Source organism: Mesocricetus auratus, unplaced genomic scaffold (assembly GCF_017639785.1).
Source record: "Mesocricetus auratus isolate SY011 unplaced genomic scaffold, BCM_Maur_2.0 Super-Scaffold_15014, whole genome shotgun sequence".
In the NCBI taxonomy this organism is placed as follows: domain Eukaryota; kingdom Metazoa; phylum Chordata; class Mammalia; order Rodentia; family Cricetidae; genus Mesocricetus; species Mesocricetus auratus.
The window spans coordinates 41,131,665-41,155,399 of record NW_024429186.1 but is presented as its reverse complement, the minus strand read 5'-3'; the positions used below and the strand labels follow the sequence as shown (position 1 = coordinate 41,155,399).

The 23,735-nt window shown below is 42.6% G+C and overlaps 1 protein-coding gene across 2 annotated transcripts in view; it reads right to left on the bottom strand.

Moving 5' to 3' along the window:
• The window catches only part of Ppp2r5e (protein phosphatase 2 regulatory subunit B'epsilon), a 138,450-nt gene that overhangs the window by 7,913 nt on the left and 106,802 nt on the right, over positions 1 to 23,735 (bottom strand). For both annotated transcript variants that reach the window (XM_040742919.1, XM_040742920.1), the window contains exons 6-13: positions 11,719 to 11,849; positions 11,520 to 11,579; positions 10,483 to 10,591; positions 8,878 to 8,931; positions 8,717 to 8,767; positions 7,116 to 7,235; positions 3,102 to 3,229; positions 702 to 803 (exon numbers count right to left, since the gene is read on the bottom strand). In XM_040742919.1, coding sequence (XP_040598853.1) covers positions 702 to 803; positions 3,102 to 3,229; positions 7,116 to 7,235; positions 8,717 to 8,767; positions 8,878 to 8,931; positions 10,483 to 10,591; positions 11,520 to 11,579; positions 11,719 to 11,849 — 755 coding nt within the window. The remainder of the gene's footprint in view (positions 1 to 701; positions 804 to 3,101; positions 3,230 to 7,115; positions 7,236 to 8,716; positions 8,768 to 8,877; positions 8,932 to 10,482; positions 10,592 to 11,519; positions 11,580 to 11,718; positions 11,850 to 23,735) is intronic.

Here is a 23,735-nt window from a genome sequence, read left to right as displayed (position 1 = left end):
CACTGGATTAAAAATACAACCTGGGCCAGGCATGGTGGTGCACACCTTTAATCCCAGCACTTGGGAGGCAGAGGCAAGCGGATCTCTGAGTTAGAGACCAGCCTGGTCTACAGAGCAAGTTCTGAGATCACCAGAGCCACACAGAGAAACCCTGCTCAAAATTAATAATGACAACAAAGTAATTATTATATAATAAAAATAAAACAGAGAATCATGTAAATAAAATGAAGAAAGACTGTTTGCAGCATTCTAGTCTTAAGCATGTTAGTATTTTCTATAATCATCACTAAAGCTTGTATTCTTCTAGACTAGAAAGTAAGTTCTGAACAAATAGTGCCTGGCCTCTTCTGTGCTGGAATAAAGTATGGCAGGCCAATTTCAGTTTGGGTGGGGTAGCAACAGGAGTCAGCCTAGAGGACCAACCACCTAATGGTTCCCTGATGTGGGCCTGAAAGCCCTGGTATGTGCCATGCTCTGAACCTTGTGGCAGAGCAGACAGGAAGGGAGCAAAGCAGCATCAGAGTCACACCATTACTTGCAGTGCGTGAATGAGGACACGGCTAATGAGCATGCAGAAGGGAAAATGTGAGTAAAGAAACTGCTGTTTATGATCTGATGTGCAACCAGGCCACTTGAGCAAAGAGTTCAGAAAGGACTCCATAGCTTTATGCACAGCAGACAAAAGAGCTTTAAAGAGTTACCGCTGACGATCTGACTTGTATGTGGCTGTCAGCTCGTCAAACATAGTGCTGTTCATTTCCATGAAGGCCTTCAACACGTTGTACACCAGCGCCACAATAGCTCTGTGAGGCAGAGAACGGAACGTACTGGTTAGTCTTTCACAGTGGGGTGCTGAACAGAAAAGCAGAAGGACATCTCAGGCATGAGTTAGCTCCTCCTCCAATTATACATACATGAAAAAAATCTCACTGAATTTTTTAAATTCATTTGCTTAGAAAGTGCATTCTGATCATTGTAACACACCTACGCTCTCTACCAACCTTATTACCCTCACTGCTCCCTACAAATTCCTTTCCCACATTCATGTAGCACAGGTTAGCTTCAGTATGTACCTAAGGATGACTTTGAACTCCTGAGACTCCTGCTGAGACTATGGCATGTGTCACCACACCTAGTTCCCTATCCCCTTTCAGTTGGACCTACAGTTGCATTTTCACATCAAGAGATTTGAATTCCTTACTGCTCACAATCTTCCTGCGGGATGGCAGAATTAAAACCCAAATTTGCCCCTCCAAATTTTTGGTACCCAGAGCAGACATGCTTTTATGGTCAATGCATAACAAAAGCCAAGTATGAAAATACAGCTGCTTCAGAGGTTAGGGAGATAGGTTAGGCAGGCACACACTAGCGCACGTGCACACAGGTTGATGGGGTACACCTGTAATCATAGCACCTGGGGGGATAGAGCATTGAGAGTTCAAGGCTACTTTGGGTTACTTATGGAGATTATCTTAAAGAAACAACAGAGACCGAGTATGTACACCCTATAAACAAGTACAAGTAGTTAAAAAAGTAATTTCAAAGTAATAACACACATAATTTAACTTCAGAAACTGTTCCAGTGGAAATGAGTATATAAACCACATGTGTTCAAAGACAGGCCACCAAGCCCCTACAAACTGCTGTCCCAGTGTGGCTACGTTAGTCTGTCTGTTCCTGCTTAGTCCTTCTGTTGACCCAATATTCAGGCTGAAAACTGTCAGGCTGGCTGGCGCTGGACGCTCTTGGCTATGGAGCCCTACACAGCTAAGAAGCCAAGCCGCTGGACTAGTCTTATCAAACAGAGTACACTCTTGACACAGACAATGTGAGGACTGTGCTATGACAGACTTGAAAGATTCAGACTAGGCAAACAATGGTGTCTCCCACTTCAAAGTTATACAAGGTTGCTTCCATTTTGCAACAAACTCCCCGATCTTACAAAGAAGGCATCTCTAAAAACTGAGGTCATGTGTTAGTGGGAGGTCTGAAGTCTGCTGTGGCTTCTGCTAGGTGCCCAGAAGAAGAGAAACGGCTCAAGAATGGTCTCCTTCCCAAGCACTGGATACTGGGCAGTAACTGACACTGCATACCGCTGCTCTCCAGACCCTCGGGAGAATGTCTGTACAATGACTCATCTTTTAAAAGATCTACTAATATAGAACAAGTTAGAAAATTAAAGGAAAATGCTACTTTACAACTCTATGCAAAAATGTAAAATACAGATATGATAGACTGAATTGCACTTAACTGTTCAATGCCACATAACTTTACTGCATAGATAGATAAGTAAAGGCATCACACTATAGAATACTTTAGCTCTTCTAGCGCTAAATTAAACCTGTCCTTGACTGTAAAATTTTGCCCCCCTCCAAATCTAACAACCGAGCTAGATGTTAGGAAATAGATATTCCTATAAAATGTAGTCCCTCAGTTTTTCCCAATGGTGCCCTTGGAGAAGGCTCATGCAGGCTCACTCCTTTTTCTCGTCTCATCTCTAGTGCTGCTCACCCAAAGGCCTTTGCCTCTAGAACCCTCAAGCCTCGGAACTCGACGAGCACTTTAACAGCGTGTGCCTTTTGAGCGGGTACAGGGATCCCCATCCGAAGGGGCTTGCCCAATCACCCCCACTTACCACACTCTTTTAGGATTCTAGCTGAAGCACAGCCATACCCCAGCACTCAGGAGGCTGAGGCAGGAGGGTCATGAATTTGAGATCAGCATGGCCTGTACAGTAAGATCCTGCCTTGAAAAAATGACCAGGTTTAATTTGAGCCCTGCTAGCTAGTGCACATCTTTGGGGTTCCAGAACATTCCCCAAATATATCTGGCAACCTTCAGACAGGCCAGAAAGCCTCCCAAGTAAACAGGTGTTTTAACCAAAGGGCACTACATTGTGAAAATGTTTGTTTACTTTTCAGTCCCACAGCTAGCAAATTTTCAGGAGGGATGGTTATCTTGCCATGTGTGTGCCTTTAGCAATGGGCGTGGCATTCAGTGCACAGTGAGCTCTGAGACACTTTACTAATGAAAAGAGGAGGAGGAAGGGAGAGAAGACCAAAAGGGAGAGGAGGAAAGGATGAAGGAAACTGGATACATACGGATTCCAGTGCTCTTTTGAAATCCTATAAAGACTGGAGAACATGATGGGAAGGATGACATTAGAGTTTTCTTCTATCAAACTCATGATGTATTCATTATTCCAATAATAGAGTGCCCTTTCTGCCACCTTTGAAAAAAGAAAAGGACAAATTGTAATTTTTTCAAATGAAGGTATTTTAAAGGGCTATTTTTAAATCATTAAATCAAAAGTATAATTAAGTATTAATAACTCTTTACATTTTGTGAAGATTTATGATCTCTCAGGAAGTTGCCCGGTGGTTCATCAGTTTGGGAAGGAAAAGGTTTTCTTCACTTACCTGTTAACTTTTCTTCTTTGACTCTACACATCTCATCTGTTTCCACGTTCTTCCTGTATAATCCCCACACATCCTTCCTCTCCGCACATACCCTCTCGAGCTACTCAGCTTTCAGCACTCCTTGTCTGGCTTAGGTCTTGTTATTCTTTGAGTCTTAAATATCCCAACGGGCTTATACTTGGTCTTCTTTAAAGGAATTTACTTATTTTATTTTATGTGCATTGGCGTTTTTGTCTACTTGTGTGTCTGTGTGAGGGTATTGGATCCCCTGGGACTGGAGTTACAAACAGCTGTGAGCCACCATGTGCGTGCTAGGAATTGAACCCGGGGCCTCTGGAAGAGCAGCCAGTGCTCTTAACCTCTGAGCCATCTCTCCAGCGCCCAGGTTTATGTTTTCATGCTTTGACTGCAGCTTGTGGTGCTACCTGGAAAGCTGTGGGGTCTTCTAAGGTGGTATCTGGCTAGAGGGATATGTCGTTTGCTATTGTCTTGGATTTCTGTTCAATGTCTACCATGCTGCCATGCTCTCATTTGATCTGTGGGCCTGAGTTATTCATCTTAGACTTATACTCAAATGGCTTCTTTTATTTATGTAAATTAAGAAATCATGTTTTGGACAGACTGGGAAATTAGAACCTTTCTATCTACACCATTCAGCATGTTCAAAAACCTGCTCACTATACTGGCTACTAGTCCCCGAGCACTGAGAAACAGTCTTCAAGGAACACTATCACACATCAGCCACAGTGCTGTGTCCACTTACATCATCGCTTTTGAACCTTGTAACTAATGGAGTTGGTGCCATTACTCTGGTCTTATAAACGAGGACTTGGAGAGTGATAAGTCACTGGCTCAAGGTCACATAGCTGGCAAGTGGCAGACACAGAGCCTGCTCCTAACTCTCCCCTGCTGTCCCTAAAGAGCTGATAAGCTGGTGGGAACAGGAGCACCTGTGGTTCTCTTCCATGTGAACTGTGACCAGGGCTGTGGAACAGAATGAACACTCGGCACATACATACACAGGAGCTACATAAGATCATGGCAGAGTCAGTGTGCACACTAGGAACCAAGCATGGCTTCAGACTCCTGGCCTCCGGGATTGTGAGGAAATCAATCCCTGCTGTTTAAACTATTTGGTCTGGAGCATTCTGTCCCCACTCTTTCCCTGCTTGTCTTTTATTGCAAGTACTAGGCAACGCTCAACTACTGAATTCCATCCTTGGTCTACCAAGTTATCTTTCTCTCTAAGTTTCGAGTATCACGTAAGCCTCCCTTGTCATGTTCTTTGTGAAAGAACCTTGGCCTCCACTACACCAAAGAGCCTAGTGAACCACAGAAGGATAAACAGTCCATAATGTTTAAGTACCACAGGCTTAGTGTAGTATGCATCTCTATACACTGTTCTGAATTTTTCCTTTTTTATTTTAAAAAATCTTTTATTTCCTTGTACCACACATTTATATACTTTTTTGATATTTTAAAGTCATCAATTTGTTGCTAAAGCACCTATAAATGGGACGTACACATAATCGGTACTTAATAATCACTACTTGGACACGTGTATTGATAATAATTTATGATGGTTCTGAACTTTTCTATTTGCATCTAGACTGGACACTTCACAGAATGGTGTTCCAGTTACATTTCCCTTTTGTTCTGTGTAATATAAGCACTAGCTTAATATACTAACATGTCTTTAGATTTAAAGACAGTAACATCCAGGGCCTCTCTATCTGATAGCTTACAGGATCATGCACCATCAAATCAGAAGTGTGCTTTTAGCAGGGAGGACCCTAAGAGAGATAAGCATGGTAACCCGGAGAAGGGTTATGAGAGGAGATCTCCTAACTGAATTGGAAGCAGCGGGGAGGGGAGGGGAGCGGGAGATGGGAGAAAGAGAGGGAGAGAAGGGCATGGGAGAACAGGAAGGTTGAGCCAGGGTAAGAATAGAGGAGAGAAGGATGAGAGATACCATAAATAGAGGAAGCCATTATAAGTTGGAGGAGAGATCTGGCACTAGTGAGATCTTCACAGATATACAAAAATGACACCAAATGGCATTAAGGCTACCTTAAATGCCTTCCCCTGATAACGAGATTGATGACTACCTTATATGCCATCCTAGAACCCTCATCCAGTGACTGATGGAAGCAGAGGCAGACACCCACAGCTAAAAATCGAACTGAACTCCTGGAACCCAGTTGCAAAGAGGACTGATGAGCAAAGGAATCAAGATCGGGCTGTCAAAACCCACACAGGCAGCTGACCTAAACAAGTGGGAACGCATGGACCCCAGGCTGATGACTGAGAGACCAGCATGGGACTGATCCAGACACCCCACCCCACCCCAAAACCTGGGTGTCAGAGAAGAGGCCTTGGCAATTTATGGGACCTTGGAGAGTAGATCAGTATTTATTCCTGGCATACAAATGGAATCTGGGAGCCCATTCCACGTGGAGGGATGCTCTCTCAGCCTGGACACATGGGGGAGGACCTAGGCCCTGCCCGGGATTATATGACAGACTCTGAAAATCCCTCAGGCCTTACCCTCCCTGGGGAGCGGAAGGGAGATAGAGTGGGATTGGGGGGGAGGGGGTTAGGAAGGGATGGAGGGCCGTGGGAGGAGGGGAGAGAAAGAGAACTGAGAGTAATACGTGTAAAGAGTTAAATAAGTGTGTGTGTGTGTGTGTGTGTGTGTGCGCGCGCACGTGTGCTTTTGCGCTGAGCAGTATCTCCAAATGGCAAGCAGCTTGTCGAGTCTGCTGGATTTGTACAATGGACTTTTAGTGACAACAGCCACCACTGTGTCCAAGTCTGGTCCCTTTCTCTCCTAGGCAGTTTCCACAGCATTGCAGCTAAGACCTCCTTGAAGTACACATCCAGGCACACCTTTCCTGTGCTCTCCTCAAATAGCCACAAGGAGGCAGAGCAGGCCATGGGAAGGTCATGGGCTTTAGCCTTTTTAGCAAGAAGCCACGTTTAAAAATAAAAACTCAACCACACTCCCTTGTTGGTTTGGAACCTTGAGTAAGGCATGCAGGACCTCATCAGGACAGTGGGAGAGACCATTACAAGATAGCATTCGGCCTATCTTCTCTCACTAAGCACTACAAATATCCTTCTCACACACTGGAGAAACCCGAACATTTCATTTAATTTACCCAAGCTACAACATTTGATTGCTCTCGGCTTTGTGCTCCCATCATACCTTCTTGCAGGGTATTATGGGAATTGAAGTTAAGAGATAGAGCCTGTTAGGGGTAGGAGCTCAATGTCAGGTAACTATGTATTAACAGTACTGTTATCCTGTGAGAAAATCCCAAATAAAAACAAAGTAGCTGGAGAGATGGCTGAGTCGCTGAGAGTGCACTGGCTGCCCTTTGCAGAGGACCCAAGTTCATTCAGGTCCCCACACCCACACTAGGCAACTTACAACCTCCTATAACTCCAGCTCCAGGGAGACCTGAGACACCTCTGGCCTCCGTGGGCACTGCACTCATGTATACATACCAACATAAACATAATTAAAATTTTATATATATATATATATACATAATTAAAATTTTATATATATATACATATATATACATGTATATGCTAGTGCCCATGATGGTTTTTTTCCTACCACAAATGAAGCTTAGTCAATGGGTTCACATGGCACATACCACTCTGGCTCATGTTCTGTTTACTACTAACCTGAAAATGGGGGCTAGAAACACACTTGGCAATTTGTTTAAACAAAGGTTCTTGGATTTTAACAAATTGTGACGGTTCAATCACATCCAAGATTTCTTCCAGCTCCCCAAGGAACATGACCTACAAATAGAAGCGAAATACAAAATATAAGGTTCATCACCAAAAATTCCACATGATCATTTTTATTGACAATTTTAAGACAATTGTACACATAAAGGAAAAAAAAAAAAGAACCAGACACTGTTTTATTAATTTTGGCCTGGTAGGGTGGCCCAGTGGGTAAGAGTGCTTGCTATGAAAGCATGAGAACATGAGTTCAAATCCCCAACCCCCACATAAAATGAGAGGCAGTCCATAAGCAAAGCCTGGAGGATCTGCAAGCTTAGCTCCAAGTTCTACAGCAAGTCACTGTGTCAAGAATCCTTCTCTGGCTGGGCGGTGGTGGCGCACGCCTTTAATCCCAGCACTCGGGAGGCAGAGGCAGGCAGATCTCTGTGAGTTCGAGGCCAGGCTGGTCTACAGAGTGAGTTCCAGGACAGTCTCCAAAGCAATACAGAGAAACCTTGTCTCAGAAAGCCAAAAAAAAAAAAAAAAAAAAAAAAATCCTTCTCTGGCCCCCAAGTGCAAACCTCATCTACCCCCATACACACAAAGAACATACTGACTCAGTACCGGGTATTCTGTTAAAGTTAGTTACTGATAACACTAGGAATTCTAATTACATGGAGGCCTCAGGATAACTGACCTTTCCCTTGTAAGGCCTTTGGGACTCTGTCCATTGCTAACACCCCAACCGATTCCACCTTTTTAAAATAATGGTTGACCCTCCTGAACAAATGTGCATTAGTCCACAACACCACAGAAAAACACATAGTCATTTGACAAGCAGCTGTCATTCTGCTATGCTCTCCAAGTCTGAGACAAACGGCAAACTCACTCAGTTAAAATACCACATTAACCACATCATCACACACTGATCTGTTTTCTATGCTTATATGCACACACGTGTACACTCTCTCTCCAGAACACAGTGAATTTCATGGCTTCGGGGCTGTTTGCAAAAGAAAGCTTCAAGTTCACACAATGGAGAGAGATAAATAGATTTGGACAGTTGTATAAATAGAATGGAAAAATAGCAAATAAATACCAGCTATCTATTTATTCATGAAAAATAACAATGGGAAAAGATAAGAAGGCAATTACAATATGAAGAATGATGATTCTTCCCTAGTGATGCAGAGATTCCCTTTACCTCATGCGGTCAAGAAATGGAGTAACCTCTGAGGCTATAGACTGGGTTAACCTCTGAGGCTGTAGACTGGGGTAAGTAATCTCCTGAGGGTGTAGAGTGGAGTAACCTCCTGAGGCTCTAGAGTAGGGTTAAGACCACAGCTGATGTGAGGGAGATTCTTTCCATATGCCACATCCTTTGTCAAGATACGTCCATTCGCTTCTTAACATCTGGATGCCTCAATTTTATCACTGCCCACAACGACAAAGTCAGCTTTAGATGAAGCATATGTCTGTGCACGCTTAGTCCCACTGAGCACTTGGCAAAGTACTGCCCTCAGTGCTGGCACTTTCTGATATTAAGTGCTTACCTCTTTTTGACTGCACGTTTTAGGCCAAAATTTCATTAACCCCCTAATAACCTAAAAAGAAAAAGGAGAAAAACAAGAGACATTTAATGTTTCACATTATTGTAATAAAAAACTTTTTTCTTAAGTTTTTTTCACATTATAGAAGGAAATAAATAGCTTACTGGTTCTGTAAGTGAAGGATCTTTCTCCAGAAACTGTACTATACAATACGCCAGCTGAACAAGAAGGAAGAGGAAAGGACAGAGTGTTAAGTTCCACATCATAAAAGCCGAAAGCACACCGCACCAACATGTTCCAAAAGTATCCAGACTCTGGTTTTAATATTACAATCACTTCATTGAAGCCCTCATGAAAAATAAGATCTTATTTATAATTGGGGTCCAGCTTCCTGACTATAGCTAAAAGCTGTGTTTTCAAGTCAATGACAGAGCAACAAGGCTCCAGAGGAAGAGTACTAAGGCCTCTGAGGCTAATGGAAAGTGGCTGAAGCCCCTTGTTCAATGCCACTGAGAGGATCTCAGTTACATTCACGGTCGGTTTACATCTCAAGTTCTAAAAACACAGGCAACGGCCTACAGGGGAACCTGAAAACACAGTTCCCCCAAAAGACCAAAGGTTAGACTTGCCAAAGTCAGAATCTGGGGAGTGCTCCCGGTCTCACAGGAATGCTTTCAACAACCATGGGCTATATCCCACAGCACAGACTAAGCACAGAGGAGCCTTTTAAGGCTCAGAAATCCCTGAACAGGAAATGTACCCTCTTAAAACACCAGCATTTTGATGGTGTGCTAAATGTGGAACATAGGCACTAAATTTTTCTTCAAAATGCAGAGTTCCACATTTAAGAAGGAATACTACTTAGAAAAATGTGTTACTTTTAATGCAAACTCAAAAAAGAAGAGAGCCAGAGTAAAGGACTAAAATTAAAACTACCACTGGATCAATGATGTCTTCCAGTGACCTGCTTACCGTGCAAAGCAGTGTCAGGACAGAGATACAGTGACAACAACACAAGATCTGATTACCATCATTACTCCTTTTATGTATGTTTCTGCTTTTTTCTGAGACAATTCACTATTACCAATGCTAGCCTCACTCTGGAGGCAATCCTCCTGCCTCGGCCTGGAAAGTGTTGAGATCTCAAGGGGAGATCTGATTTTCAGTGGAATGGAGGAGTTGTAAGAAGGAAGCTGTAAGACGACTGACAGATTTGCTTACGTATGAAAGTCTACTGGGCGCCAGATGAGAAGTGGCGACACGGGCGCTATGCAAAGGGCAGCTGGCCGTCCAGGGCAAGGGACACAGCACCCAGCATTCAAGAACATTCAGTTCATTAGGCAAGGCCCACACTTCCCCATCATGTTACATTCCAAAACTCTTTACATTTATATACATCCTGCTGCGGGCAATCTCTATAGCAGGTAACCCTGTGAACACAGACATCTGCTACGAAGTAAGACGGAACAAAGCCCATTCCTTCCTGTAAATAGTTTCACAATCCTACGGTGTGCAAAAAAAAACATACTTTATTACTTTCCTTGGGGAGTATTTTTAACCTTTAACACACTTCCCTTTTAAAAAAAAGGGGGGGGGACAATATCCTAAGAAACACACACCTCATTTTGTTTCAAAAGCTGTACTTTGATGGTGGCTCACCCTTGGCATCCCAACACTCAAGAGGAAGAGGCTGGGGGACTGTAAGTTCACAGCCACCCTGGCTACAAAGGAAGACTGTGTCTTAAAAGAGTTTTATTGTAAAGTTCTACCTGGGCATGGAAGAGTGATAAACTCCTGACAGTGTGTAAGGGGATTAACACTTTGACCAGAAACTGCTTGTGTTCTGCCTTAAGCGGTAGAGCGAAGCCATTGATAATACTAGAGAGGGGGAAAAAAAAAGAAGAAACATGTTAGCAATGTCATCCCACACACTGAACCCAGACAAGCTGTTGTCATGAGCTGGTTAATTCTTAACTTATATTTGTTCAAAAAACATGGCCAACCCCTCCCACCAGTGCCATTGAAAACTTTTTAGTTACTTCAATATCCATCATTTATTAAGTAGGAATTTTAAAAAGAAGTGAATTTGATTATGAACATCCAACAGAGGAAGCTGTGCTTCCCAAACAGGCAGACAGTGCCCCAAAACTTCTTATCAAACCCATGTTTTGTCCTCCCCTGCTCCTCTGTCTGGCCACCCACCCTGCTAACTTCCTCTGCAGACACAGCCTTCTGTCTCCAGACAGCACCTCCTTGCTGGCCTTCTCTTTAAACACATGTGCCATCTCCAAACACCACTGCTCTTTACTCTTAAAGCCTCTGCCCAGCCTTGGGAGGTCACTGAGAGGACACAGGGAAACCACACCTCCTTTCCTCCTCTTAGTAGGAAAGTCTAGGCTATGACTGTCCAGCTTCCGTCAGTTCCGAACCCCACACAACAGTTGCCTCACTCCTTCTGAGGGCAGCAGATGTTTAGAACTTCACATCCAGGCACATAATCTTCCCAATTTTTCAACAGATGTGAAAAAGGATAGGAAACCCAAAGCTAGGCCTAGCAAATGAGACACTTTGCTGTCACTAGCCTGCTACCCAATCAGACACACTGTCTCTGTCTCTGAGTAAGCTGTGAACTCCTTCTGGTCATTGTGGGGTAGTTACCAATATGTAATTATGGTACAAAGGTGACTCATTGAGTCACCTGGCAAACAGGCTAAGCACAAATAAGAGAGACCCAAGGTACTTGAAGCAAGAGAGCCAAGTTGGCACTCTCTTTCACTGAGATCCACAACTCACAGTGAATACTTACCTTCCTAATATTTCCAGCAGTTCAGCTACACCATTGAAGTGTTCTGTTTCATAAACAAACCTGGGAAGGGGAAGAAGAGAGAAGAAAGGAGAGGGAGGGGAGGGGAAGAAGTTAGCACATCTCCTTCAACTACTGGAGGTTTACTTAACACTTGCAAAAACATCAACTCTGCTCTCTTGCTTGCCCACCATCCACTCACCTTAGAAAAATATTGTTAATTTGTTTTCGGATAAATGCTCTAAGCCCAAGAAACTTGCCATAAATCCTGTGCAAGACTGTTTTTAAATAGTCTCGTTCTCGGGGGTCTTCACTGTCAAATAGCTCCAAAAGCTGTTGTAAATGAAGGTAGAATAAAAAGCTGTCAGAGATGGTTTAGAAAAGGATTTAGAAATTCTATCGTTCATTATTTATAATCCTTCTGTTCCCTTCTTCCCTCTTCAGAAAGCTACTAAATAACCATTACAATCAGGACAGCAGCAGTCTTTGGGATGCCAGCTATGCTGCGTCAAAGGCCTTATTTCCAGGGAAGAGGACACATGCTGCAGTAGCTGTAACAGTAATACACAAAGCAGTGCTCACGTGATCAGCAGACCATTTTCTAAGCAATCCTTCTACCAGGTGGTTTTATCCTCACCTTAAAGATGAGCAAACGGGGGCAATCAACTTGCTGGTGATGTCAGAGTGAGAAGTGTTAGGTCTAGGATTTGAACCCAGAAAGTGAACGAACACCTTAAGTCTGAGACCTTCAATACTCTAGGTCACTAACTCCTGGGCTTATGTTCCAATTAAGCCCTCAGCTCTACCAGAAGGCTCAGGAAGATGAAATAATCTAACCCAGAGCAGACACTGAAATTCCCAATGACTCCAGCAATGTTCTTGTTAGTCCGAATGGTAACACAGGTGTGTGTGCTCAGGGTGTAAGTGCTTAATGTGAACATGTACTACTCCTATGTTGCAGAATATGGTTTTAAGGTGTGTTACATTTGTTTATGCTCTGGAACATTTGTTTAACAATGTAAAGATGTGCTGCTTTTGTTTATGCTGCATTTGTTTAACTCTGAGAAGCTATGATTCTTTGTCAAAAACACCCAATGATCTAATAAAGAGCTGAACAGCCAATAGTGAGGCAGAAGACTAGGTGGGGCTGACAGGCAAAGAAAATAAATAGAAGGAGAAATCTAGGAAGAGGAGGAGGATGTCAGGGGCCAGTCAACCAGCCACCCAGCAACCCAGCAAGACACAGAGTAGAATGACAGTAAGATAATACAGAAGTACAAAAAGGACAAAGCTCAGAGGCAAAAGGTAGCCAGGATAATTTAAGAAAAGCTGGCAAGAAACAAGCCAAACTAAGACTAGGCATTTATAAGTAAAATAAGCCTCCATGTGTATGACTGATTTGAAAGCTGGGTAGTGGGCCCCACAAAAGAGTAATAAGAAGAGTAAAAATTAACCAATAACATTTTGGTGCCCAACTTGGGGCTAGAGTAAAATACAACAAACAACACTACTGCATTTGTGAATGGCATGCCACAGAATTCTGATAACATGGTCTGAAGTCTCATGCCATAAAAGAGAAAACAAGTTGAGTCTGAGGCCAAGTGGCAGGGGTCACTACATAATCAATCCAATCCCTGTAAGAAACCACAGGAGCCTTGTTTTTGCAACACTTGACTAGTTGAAGAGACTGCTATTCAATGTCATGGCACCATCTGGGCCAGAGCTTCAGCTGAGGGCCATGCCAGGGTCTGTAACTCTACTGCAGCTAGAGTCTGTGCTGATCTCTGATGCTTCTGTTACCACTGAAGGCCATGTAGATACCTAAGATCATGGGCCATGTTGGTGTCTGAGGGCCATACTGCCACTGGGGCAGTGGTGACATCCAGACCCATCTGCTGCCAAGGACCATGTCAGGGACAGTGACTGGAGCTAGAGTGTGTGCTGAATTCCAGGCTCTATATTGTCACCAAAGGTCACACAGGGGCCTAAGTTTGGGGCTGCAACCTGAAGCCTTGATGGTATCTGTGGCTGCCAGAACCATTCCCTCCTGAGTGGCCATTTCTTCCATCCAGAGCCAGGATGTCATCTAGACCCAAGCTGCTGCTGAGGGCCATGTCTGGGTCCATGGTCCAGCTGCAATTGAGATCTGTGTTGATGTCTGTGGCCTGTGCCACCTCAGGAGGTCTTAGGAACAATGTAGATGAAATCAGAGGGCCATGCTGAGCCAGCCCTGCCCTTCACTGGCCCTGGGAAAGCTGGCCTTGCCTCTCCCTGGACACTACAGCAATGTGAGATGACACCCACCCCTCACCACAGGCAACAGCAATGCTGAACTGACCCTGAGGGCATGCATATAGCGGAGCTGTCTCCACTCACTTGACCAAGGCAAGTGTCCCCAGTGACCAGCTTGGCTACCACCCAGGCCCATAGCCAGGCCCTGGGTTGGCCCATCTTAACACTACCCCTAAGACCTGCTGGAGCTTGTGAAGGGACTGGTTCTGTGGAATGATACCCATAGGATCTTCATGATTTGGGGTGGCCACAGGGTTTCCCACAGGAGCTCTGGAGAGGATCCAATGATGACGCTGTACTGAACCAGATCAGTGACTCATTGGAATGAACATTTGCTAGTAAAGCTGATAGGACAACGAGGTACACTATATGATACACTAAGTCCCCAATGCCAACAGGGTGAATGAAGAGATATTAGAGAGGCAGGAAAGAAGGAGATGCAAAGAGATTTTGTTGTTGTTGTTGTTTGGATTTTTCTGGGGAGGGGGGGTTGCTTCTGTTTGCTTACTTACTTTGTTTTGTTTTCTTTGGGGGGGTCATGGCAGAGGGGAGGGGAAGATATGAGGGGGCCGGGATGTGAGCAGAATTGGAGTGCATGATGTGAAACTCCCATAGAGTCAATAAAGAATTTAAATAAATTTTAAAAAGAAAAGAATAAATCTTCATAACTCCAAATCAAGTGGTTTTTTTAACTTCAGAGAAGAAATTCATAAACAAAAAACTAAACTAAAAACTGCTTTGAAGACAGTAAAAAAGATAACTTACAGAAATAAGAGAAAATATGTGTAGAAATGACTAGGGTATCCACAATATATAATGAACTAATGGGAAGGTAAGAGCAGGCAAAAGAGGAAAGGCTCATGACCCATTCCTCCTTGAGGATGTACAGGCAGTTTACGGTTGCTGGGGGAAGGGGAAATAGTTTTCTTCAACAGTATAGTTTACTGGTAAGTTGCCTACACTCCTGTAGCAAACCTAATTAAGCTCACTGAGCTACCCACCAAGAGAAAATGGGGAGGGGGTAGTTGAGAAGAACTAGACACTCAGAAGTGGAAAAGAGACAAAAGAGGGCATGGAGGAGGAGTGTGATCAAAATATAGTTTATATAAACCAGGCAGTGGTGGCACAAGCCTTTAATTCAAGCACTTGGGAGGCAGAGTTTGAGGCCAACCTGGTCAACAGAGAGAGCTCCAGGACAGCCAGGGCTGTCATACAGAGAAACCCTGTATATGTATGTATATGTACATATGGGAGGAGGAACATTGCTCCTAAACAGAATGAAGTACTGTGAATCCTCATATTATCACGATGCAGATGAGACTGCCAACCATTGATAAAGAAAGCAGACACAAAAGGACCTAAGATGCATGTTCCATTTATATGAAATACTCAGAACAGGTGTAAGAATGAGTTAGGTTTCATCTGAAAATGAGACAATAGTCTGCAACTATAGCGGGGATGGTTGCACAGTCCTGTAAGTATGTTTAAAATTACTGAATTAATTTTAGTAGGGAGATGGGGGACTAAGGTCAATTTCCAGAACTCACATGAAAAGCCAGGTGGCACATGCTTGTGATCCCAGCACTGGGGAGGAAAGACAGAAGGATACCTGGAGTTCACTGGCAGCCAACCAGTGAGCTTCAGGCCAGTGACAGGCACTGTTCTCAAAGCAAACAAAGGTGAATAGCACCCAAGGAATGACTGATCACTGGCCTCCACATGTATGAACATACATGTGTACACACACCTGCATCCACCCCCATACATACATTTAAACTTATAGATGCAGACTACTGAATTGTAAATTTCAAAGGGGTAACTTTATATTATATACATTATAACTGACAAATATGCTATTTTTGAAAACTGATATTGGAACTTGGAAGCACTCCTGAATATTATTGATTCTTAATATGCTCATCACCATTGCAATTAAACAAAACCAACTCAGCGTGTAAATAAAAGCTACCTACCTTCATCCTCACAATAGGCTATACATATGTGTGTTATGAATATATGACTGTATACACTTTTCATACATGAGTCCAAGTGATAGAGATATGAGGCTGAGCCTCCTAGCAAAGAAGAGACAGTAATCAAATGGTCATGCTTTTGTTTGATAAAAGGCAGTTCTACACAAAATTAAATAATTAAAAATAAAGTCCCTTGAAATATGGCAGGGAGCAAAAGTTGAAGGATAGTCTTCTAAAATGGACAGTGAAACAGTCCACAAGTTTGGTTTTACAGAGCTTATCATCTATCATCTGTTCCATCTGTTTGTTCTCATTGGAGAATTTTGAGTAAATCCTTATTAGTGTATATTAAGAACCAACAAATGGGCAAGGAGGTGCCAGGGATATAGTGATATGCAAGTCAGACACACTCTGATTTCAGAGTCAAGCCTAACGGTGGATAAAAATAAACAATGTAAGTAGTTCAAGATGTTATACAAATGCATAATGCATCTACTCTATTTGGAAGAAATACAGTGACAGAGAAGACTTCTAGGGAAAGTGATATCCATTCCCCCACCACCCAAATACACACACAAAAGAACTGGGACAGGTGTTTTGTATTAATCAGTTTTTTGTCACTATAATAAAACACTTAACACAACTATTTATGAAAAGGAATGTTCTTTTTTTATATATCAATTTTGAAGGCTGGATGTTCAAATAACATAGCATAAATAGCTCCACAGCCAGGACTACACCGATAAGGGGTTCATCATTTACACCATGACAAGGAAATAATTACAATACAGCTCCACCCAGGCACAGAGAAAAAGAGACGTGTGTCTTTATGATCCCTTCCAAGAGTGTGCCCCAAATGACCTAAGGTCCTCCCACTAGTCCCTACATCTTAAAGGTCCCATATTGTTTGTCCAATCTTTTGCTGCCTTGGATACCAAGTCTCCAAATGCAAAGACCCTGGGGGTGGAGGGATCACTTATATCACAACCAAACCAATGCAATTTTCCCAAGGGATTGTGGGGTGTGGAAGGAAGCAGCCTGACTGACAGATGACAGTTAGCAATAGCTGTCATATCTCTGCCCATTTAGCAATAAAATAAACAAGTATGTGTCAAGGTCTTTCCTCACACGCCATGGATGTCCTTGCTGCTGGGCACACAGAGTGCTGAATAAACTTGCAGCTAACTATGGGAACAGTCAATGAGTTAACAATTTACTTGTACAGGAAAAAATTCTATTTACAGGCCAGAAAGGAGAAGAAGGGTATGTGTGCCTCAGATGTACTCATTACCTATCTCTTTATGTAAGAGACACTCAAAATTACACAAGATATCCAACTGAATTCCATTCCTTGTTTATGGAAATTATTAACCTTTTTAAGTTCTATTTTTTAATCTGGTTTCTACTTTAAGTGGTGCAAAAAGGCTTAATGAGTAATATGCAACCAACATAAGAAGAGGTTTGTGGGGGTGGAATGTTAGCAAAACTTGAATCAAGTGAGCTTCTATATTGCTAATCTGAAGAGTTTAACAACTGTATAATTAAACAAAGATTATTTAACTAAATATTTTATTAGGTTCTCAAAAAAAAACTATTAAGATAAAGCCTCTGAAAAGTCCTACTAAATGCATCGTCCTCTGCAACAAAGAAAGATAAGCCTTGAAGTTCTGCTGCTTCCCGACACTGTTACGATAGGGGAGGCAAAAACAAAAGGGTAATGGCATGAAGGCCATGGGGGGGCGGGGAGTAGGATGAGTTATTATTTCCAAAACCTAACATATATAAAAAACAATTTAAGAAAAGATCATTTCCACATCTATAGATCACAACATCCCCAATATCACAGGCAACTTGTCAAAGAAAACCAGGAGTCTCCAAACTGATTATAAAGCAGAGACAGATATGTCAGCATGCTGAGTCCAAGCTTTAAAAAGAGCTTCCCTGTGACTGAGATAGACTGTGCGATGACTTAGCTGAAAGCCCTTCTTTGAACCTTAACTAACAAATCTCCAGTGAAACAAATAGGACAGTGATGGCCTTTCAGCCAGACACGGAGGACTGGCCCTCTTTCTTAAAATCTCACTACAATTACAGTGTAAGAAGGAAAATATAAATACCCCACCCCCACATTACCCATCTCCCCCACCTCCACAGTACTCCCATCACCCTCCTTATTCACCCCACCCCACCCCACCCCTAGAAGAGGGGCCTGGAAGACAGGTGAACATGTGTTTTTTCCAACTTGGGAAATGGACAAAAAGCACCAAGCTGAGTTTCTTCCAGTTCACTCCACCAAGGGCTTTCCCATCCTCCCAGCAGGAGGAATGCTAACAAGGTGCCAGTTACCACCAGAGACACTCGCTTCAGAGGCTTAAGAATGGAAGGCATGTGCTATGATGACTCAAGTATGAGAAGCGTCTACCAGGGCAGCTTCTGGTAGTCCATAGCTTCTGCACCCCATGCACTGCAGTGTAGTAAAGACTTCCAGTCTAAGGCCAGAGAGTACAAACAAGGGTCTAGACTCAGACAGAAAACACCGATAAACAAAGCATTACTGGAGTAAGAGGATTAAATGAAACCCTGCATACTTCAGTGAGACCTTAGCCAGTGCGTTTCTCTAAGCTCCCAATTTGGGGTAAGGCAGCTCAGTAGGTCTCTTCTGGGGGACACTGGGATTCTGAAGAAAGATAATAATGCCTGGGCTCTCAGTGAGCTGACAAGGCCCTATTCAATCATCCTACAGTGGGCGAAGAATCACAGCTGCAAATACAACATGTACACATGCACACAACCTACAAGCACAGGCAGATGAGCAGTAGGTGATGGCAGTTATTATGAAGAAGCAGTAGACATTCTACCAAAAGGAGTCACCAGGAGAAACAGGAACAATGCACGGAATGTAGGAAAAACTTGTGAGAAAAAGACAGTTCAGCATTAGATTCCTGAAACGAACAAACAAAAATGCTGTAACAGATGAAAAAAAAAAATCACAAAAAGAGCTTTTGGAAACTCAAAATGTGATGAAAATAAAAGTTTTGGCAGAAGGACAATAACATTAAGAGTGGCAAAACTAGCACCTTACAAGTAAGCAGGAACACACATAGAGGGAAGAAAGCAACTGGACATCAGATCCAGAAGCAGCTGCAGAGACAGGAGGCAACCAATCAATCCAGAAAGAGGAAGACAACATAAAAAAGGCAAACTACCCAGAAAGAACTCAGTGCAATTTTCCCAAGGGACTCTGCGGTGGGAAAGGCATGTATGTGTTACTCTATAAAATGTCATGCAGCCGGGCATTGGTGGCACACGCCTTTATTCCCAGCACTCAGGAGGCAGAGGCAGGTGGATCTTTGTGAGTTCAAGGCCAGCCTGGTCTACGAGAGCTAGTTCTAGGACAGCCTCCAAAAGCCACAGAGAAGTCCTGTCTCGAAAAACAAAAAACAAACAAGCAAAACAACCAAAAACAAAAAATAGCAACAGCATAAAATGACATGCACAAGAAATATAAAGACACACTACTCTGAAATTTCTGAAGTTAAAGACAAAGATCTCAAAAGTTTCCAGGTCTCTAAAAAGGACAACACATTGTACTATGTTCATTTTCTAATACCAATCCTGGAAGACAGAAGTCAGTGAAGCAATTCCTTAAACATCTCAGGATAGATTGCCAAAACCATGTAAATGTATACCTAGCCCAAAAATATATATATATATACATATATATGTATGTATATATACGTAATCTCCAAAAATTTACATCTCCTCCATGCTTTCTTAGGAAATATCAAGAGGGTAAGTTCTAGTAAATGAGAGAAAGTGAACAAATACATGTCCCCAAAGATCGGCAAAAAGAGGTCTCAGAATGATCACTGCTGATATAGTTAGGGAAGCAACCAGTATCAAGGAAGAAGGCCTCCAAAGAAATAAGAGGAGAGACTGGATCCAGTGCGTGCATGCTTGGGTACACACACGTGCATGAATCTCACAAAGGTCACTATTTGACCAACACAGAGGGAAACACCAGGTGAAACGTCTGGCTATCGTTAAACTTAGGTTAGAAAAGCTCTGTGCTAGAAGCGGGAGTTAGTTTTCCACACTTTGGTGGGAGACCACACATCCAAGAATATGTGGGCAGCACAAACTGATCTTCATGGGTTAAAAGGTGGGAGGCAGGGAGCTTGAGAGATGGCTTAGTGGTTAAGAGCCTGTACTCTTCTAGCGGTCACAAGTTTGATCCTTACACCCATATCAGGCAGCTCAGGTCCGCTACTAGCCTGTACAGGTGCCCACAAACATATTCACATACCTATACACACATACACATAAAATATAGTAAATAAATATTTATTTTTAGATTCTTTTAAATTTTTTTTTACACAAACACAGAGTTGGGTGGGTAGTGAAGGGATCTGAGAGGAACTGGGGTGTGAATACATCAAAGCACAAATGGAATTCTCAATAAACTAAAAATATAACATGATCTGGGGGTGGTAGCACATGCCTTAAATCCCAGCAGTCTGGAGGCAGAGGCAGGTGGATCTATGTGAATAAGGCCAGCCTGGTCTACACACACACACACACACACACACACACACACACACCTCACCTCACCCTAAAATAAACATAACAAATCTAATTCCACAATCAAAGAAAGGCATTTACCATGCCTGGGGTATGAACATAGACAGACAGACAGACAGACAGACAGACAGACAGACAGACAGACAGACAGACAGAGAGACAGACAGACAGACACACACACACACACACACACAATCACACAAATGCAAACAGCATGCTTTGATTTAGTTATATTTTATGTTTATACAATGGACCTGGACCTGAGAGAGGAAAAAAGAATTTATATGCTTACGCCCTGCTATACACACACACACACACACACACACACACACACACACACACACACACACTACACATCTCTGCTTAGAATTGGAAGGTATTAAATACATAGCATCTAAATGAAAAAAATCAGGAGATAGTAGAGTAAGCCTACTAATTAGAAATATGAGGATAAATACATGTGAACAGCTAGAACCACTATATCTAGGGTATGGGACTGTGGATTTGGAGAAACAAGAAGTAGAAGTTTGCTACTTTTCATTATACACTATATAAAAATATTTCAGTCATTAAAGCAAGCAATACTTTGTTACTTAAAAACTGGTTTTCAAAGTCACTAATACTTTTTATGATTATTAAGACTTTAAGCAAGTCCCAGGACAGCCAAGGCTATACAGAGAAACCCTGTCTTTAAAAACCATTTAAAAAAAAAAGATTTCAAGTAAAAGTTACAGTTCTAACTGCCTATTAGTGCATTATAGAAGTGCTTGCCCTGCCATTCTCCATATAAAGTAGCAGTTTGGAGAGCTGCTTTATAATTCCAGTACTTGGGAGGTAAAGGTAAAAATGTCCATGCTCAGGAAGAGAGTTAGATGCACAAAAGAAGCTGCCGATTCTGAAGGTCTGAACTCAATCTCCAGGTCTGTCTGGTAGAAGAAGGGAACTGATTCCTCAAGGTGACCTCTAACCACCATGCACCACACATGTGCACAGAAACAGTGTCTTCTACATGTTACTTTAAGAGAGAAAAGGAAATGTTCAAGTACATAATGGATAAAACTGAGTGCTCAATTGTCTTCATCCAACTGATACAGCATTACAATTTGAGCTCCATGTTTCTGCTAGCAATAGCTATCCTGAAATGAAAAGCTGAATCCCTTCAAAATGTCACCTGGATCACATGATGCACACAGAGAAAACAGCCAGAAACTAGCACAGAGGTGCCTGGGGACTGGACTGGGGAGCAGGCCTGGGTTCAATCCCCAGCAGGGAAGCCGGAGCTCCTGAATCTAACTGCTGTATGACCAGCAGCCACCACTAGAAAACACAACGTGGACAAGGATCACAAGGTTACATGCCTCAGCACAGAGCACCTCTGATTGCAAGGCCCAATGGGCTTCAGTCACACAAATATGAAGTTCCCCAGACTGCATTTTCCTCCTAATGTCGGTCATTCTGTTCACAAGAGCATTTTCCCCTTGTGATTACATTTTAAGACAGCCAATGTGACACAGTGCCTGCGGTATTGAATAATGAGGCACGAGGAGATACACAGGGAATGGCTACATAGCTCACAGGTCCAGTGTCAACATGGATGGACAGGGAGTGTCCCTTTTTGAGAAGGCATTAAGAACTCCAGAAGAAACCAGTCTCCGAGCTCTCAGAGACAGCACACCTGGTGTGCAGTCTGCCCAGGAAGCTGCTCTGCACACAGCAGCTGGAGCAGCAGAGCCTAAAGGCCTTTAAAATAAGGATTTAAAAAAATATATCATGCTGGGGCTGGAGGGATGGCTTAGCAAGTAAGAGCAAACACTGATCTTCCAGAGGACCAGAGTTCAATTCCAGCACCACAGCTGAACAGCTCTCTTGCCTAGAATTCCAGTTCCCCAGAAGGAATCAAAGGCTCTGGTCTACTCGGGCACCTGCACGCACATGTACACACCCACACAGACACATAATTGAAAACAGAAATAGACATCTAAAACTTAGCTTTATTATTTATTATTGTATGCCTTTGATGGGAAGGGAGGCCCATGCCACAGAACTCCCCTGTGAGGATCATAGGATGAGTCTGTGCACAGCTCTCTTCTTTCACCAATGTGGGTTCTGGGAATCAACTCAGGTCATCAGGCCTGATGGCCAATCTCACCGGCCCCTTTTATTGGTCTTGAGCTAAATGTTGGACTGAAGAAGATGAGGGAATGGGGTATTTCATTGTCAGCTGGTGATGGATAACATCCCAGGCAAGAAATAATTTCTAAAGTTTTATTTGCTGTAGGCTCTGGGAAACAAATGTAAACATTGTGACATATTCAGGGAACTGGTTTGGAAAACATCTTGGTATTAGAGTGAAAATTCAATACCTCATGGAACTTACTTCAGATGAGAAGTTAAAAGTCATTCATAGCTTGCTTTGGACCATGTCCAGTTTTATCTTGAGGTTTTAAATACACAATATCAGAAGGTCACTTCTGAGGCCAAACTTAATGATTTGCATAATTTGCATGCTAATTATGTCTAAATATAACTGAAAATGTGAAATACAATTACTAAACAGTCATCTCCAGCAGTAGGTATGTTACAGGGATACTTGACTTGTGTGTCTCTTAGCAACCACTGACGGTTACAGATTTAGAGAGTGGTTGAAGGCAATCTTTAGAAACATGCTACTAAAGAGCCACAGTGATTCATCCAATGAAACAATCCAAGGCTGGCAATCAGTCTGCTTCTAAAAGCAGGGCAGGGGAAGTGGCAGTTTGAAGAAACATTTCCCAAGATTCCTTCAGCAGATGAAAATGATATTTATTAAGAACAAACATTGTTCTATGAGCTGAGGCAGACCTGCAGCTTACATAAATCTAAAAGCAACACTAGCATGCACATGGTATACTATACAGTAGCTACCTTTGGCAAAGATGTAGATCAGTACATTAAAAAAATGATAAAGGTTCTATAAATCTCAATTTCATAAAAATCACAAGCAGGACAGTCAGACTTTTCCTGGATGAATAACAAGGCCCTTCAAATGAAAACATCTAAAACCCTGGAACAAAACCAATGACAGGCAGGCTATTGTCTAGAAATCCATTCAAAATCCAAACCTAAGCATGCTAACCCAGCTCTTCCACTCTTGGTCCTAACACACATTCAAATGCAACACTGGTTAGAAGAAATCAGTTGGCAATGACAGATTCGTACAAAAATATAGTATCCAGAAGACTAATGCACAAATAAGCAGAGGTCTATAAAAAATAAAGCAAAATGAGAATGTACTTATGCAGAAAACCTCTTTATGAGGTTTGTTATGGCATATACAATTCCTTTAAATGCAAAACAGGCTAGATAAATGAAAAGGCAGGAAGAAGGCAATCAC